Below are 2,272 nucleotides of genomic sequence, written 5' to 3'. Positions count from 1 at the left end.
CAAGGACCTTGCACGTGACCTTGTCTGAATTTCTTTTCGTATCTTCTGAGTTTCCTCTGCCCCTGCTTTGCCCATACTTGCTTGCCTGTCGCCTCTCCAGAACACAGGATGACAAAGAGGTTTGAGGTACAGTCAGAAGAAGAGAAGAAGAGGATCAATCACTCCTACACTACTGCCTTGGAGATCTTCAACCGAGAGAAGGAGGTAACACAGCCCAAAGCCCACTGGGAGTGGGATGGGTAGCCGCGGCAGTTGCTGTGTCCCCAGGCGTGCCTCTGACCAAAGCAGTAGTATTGCCTTTCTTGGCTTGTACTCCCTGCTTGCCTAGACATCTTTGCAAGTGGACCGACAGTGATGCTGGCCTTCAGCTGGACCGTCTGACCGCAGGGTTATTGGAATGAAAATTGTCATGGATAGGAAATAACACAATCCTAATATATACAATAAAGAACCCTTGGGGGTGTCGTGGTTACATGTTGGCCTGCTATGCACAAGGGGGCCAGTTTGAAAGGACCAGTCGAACGATACAACTGTTCACTCCCATACAGTTACAGTCTTGGGTTGGAATGGACTGGATGGTGGTGTGTTTTAGAGTTTGTTCATATATGTCCACCAATACAATCATGGCGACCCCGTGTGGTCAGAGTAGGACTATGCTTGGTGAAGCTTTCAGTAGTTGATCCCCAGGACTTCTCCCCAAGGCATGTCTGGGTATTTATACTCCCGCCTCCAGCCTTCAGGTTAGCAGCTCAATGCATTGACTGTTTGCACCACTTGGTGGTGCTGGTGGGTCAGTGGTAGAATTCTTGCCTTTTGTGTAAGAAATCTAGGTTCGGTACCCACCCCCAAGGCATAACCACCAGCCATCTGTTACTGAAGGCTTTCCTGTTTTGATGATGCTAGACAGGTATGAGTAGACATGTATGAGTAGAGAGAAAGGCCTCACAGTCTACTTCAGAAAAATCACCACTGCAAATCCTATGCAACAAAACGGTCTGATCTCATGGCTCGTGGAGTCCCCCGCTCTACAAACATGGACGAAAGCCCAAATCCCAGTCACTAGAAGGCCTCTCCTCCTTGACTGTCACTGTGGTGATGCTCACCTCTCAGTCAGTAAGGCTAGCTACGAACTCAAAGGTAGAAACGGGTGAGGACCAGCTACCCCTCATAGCCATGTTCCTTCCCCTTTGATACTCATGAACTTCTTACATGGAATTCTGCCCAAACCTGACCACCGGTGTGGTTGTTCATATGAATTACCAAGAAGGTCCCAAACAGTTCAAACAATGGGCTCTTTGACCTGCTGGCACGTGAAGGCTCACAGGAGGCTGATGTTGCGGCAGACCTTACAGAAAGAAGCAGGGTGCAGGAAGCCTTGTGGTCAGCTCAGACCACCAGGACTCCTTTGACGGACGCCCTTTCACACGTTTTCCAATTTTTTTTTTTTTTAGGAGTTCTTGAAACAACATGAAAACAACGCCAAAAAATTAGAAGAACTGGCCAAGACCAAAGAGGTAAGCGTTTCCATTGGTTCTGCGGCACCATTGATGTTGCTAAGGGCCATCAAGTGCGTTCCCAGCCGTAGGGCCTGCACGACACAATGAATCCCGGCCAGGCCCTGCACGCCATCCTCACAATCGTGCCCATGCCTGAGCCCGTTCTTGGAGCCGCAACATCAGTCCAGCTCCTTGGGGATCTTCCTCTGTTTTGCTGCCCTTCTTCTCTACCAAGCATGGTGCCCTTCTCCGGGGCCTGGCTTCCAAACACAGCCGGAGAAGTCTGCCCTCAGCGAAACGAAATCCGGAGAAGTGTGCCCAAATCACTACAGAAAAGAAAAGCTGAAGTCGAGTTTTTCGAATCAAGTCAACCAAAGCGATTTTAAAACTGTTTGTAAAACAAGAGCATTGGTATCTTGTTAGAGCCACATCTGAACAAATACATAGCAGGATCCTGTGTGATTTTTAATGTCTAACACCTTCTATTTCTAGTAAGGCCCCAATTACAAGTCTCTTGAATTGTAAAATGCCGGGGTCTTCCCCTTCTGCTCTGAAAAATGCAATATTTCCCCCTAAAAATCTCTGTCTCCAAAGCTCTCCTTGAAATTCTGTACCCTGGCACGAACGCTTCCTCGCAGAACGCGTTCTGTGAAAATGCCCGCGCTGCGAAGCTCTTCCAGACAAGGTGCTGGCGGGCCGCTTCTTCAGCAGAGGGTCTCATCTGGATCCATTCACCCCTCGTGGCATGGTAGTTAGGAGTCCGGCTGCTATTCCAG

At 49.1% G+C, this 2,272-nt stretch overlaps 1 protein-coding gene across 1 annotated transcript in view; it reads left to right on the top strand.

The window, feature by feature from the left end:
- Positions 1–2,272, top strand: part of FLACC1 (flagellum associated containing coiled-coil domains 1) — a 39,174-nt gene that overhangs the window by 24,799 nt on the left and 12,103 nt on the right. Inside the window, exons 10-11 of the mRNA XM_045296636.1 lie at positions 101–204; positions 1,452–1,514. Of these exons, the coding sequence (XP_045152571.1) occupies positions 101–204; positions 1,452–1,514 (167 nt within the window). The remainder of the gene's footprint in view (positions 1–100; positions 205–1,451; positions 1,515–2,272) is intronic.

Source organism: Echinops telfairi, unplaced genomic scaffold, assembly GCF_000313985.2.
Source record: "Echinops telfairi isolate 266 unplaced genomic scaffold, ASM31398v2 ScPeMD7_3;HRSCAF=10, whole genome shotgun sequence".
Lineage (NCBI taxonomy): Eukaryota > Metazoa > Chordata > Mammalia > Afrosoricida > Tenrecidae > Echinops > Echinops telfairi.
The sequence above is the reverse complement of the archived record's forward strand: the minus strand, read 5'-3'. Positions and strand labels throughout refer to the sequence as shown.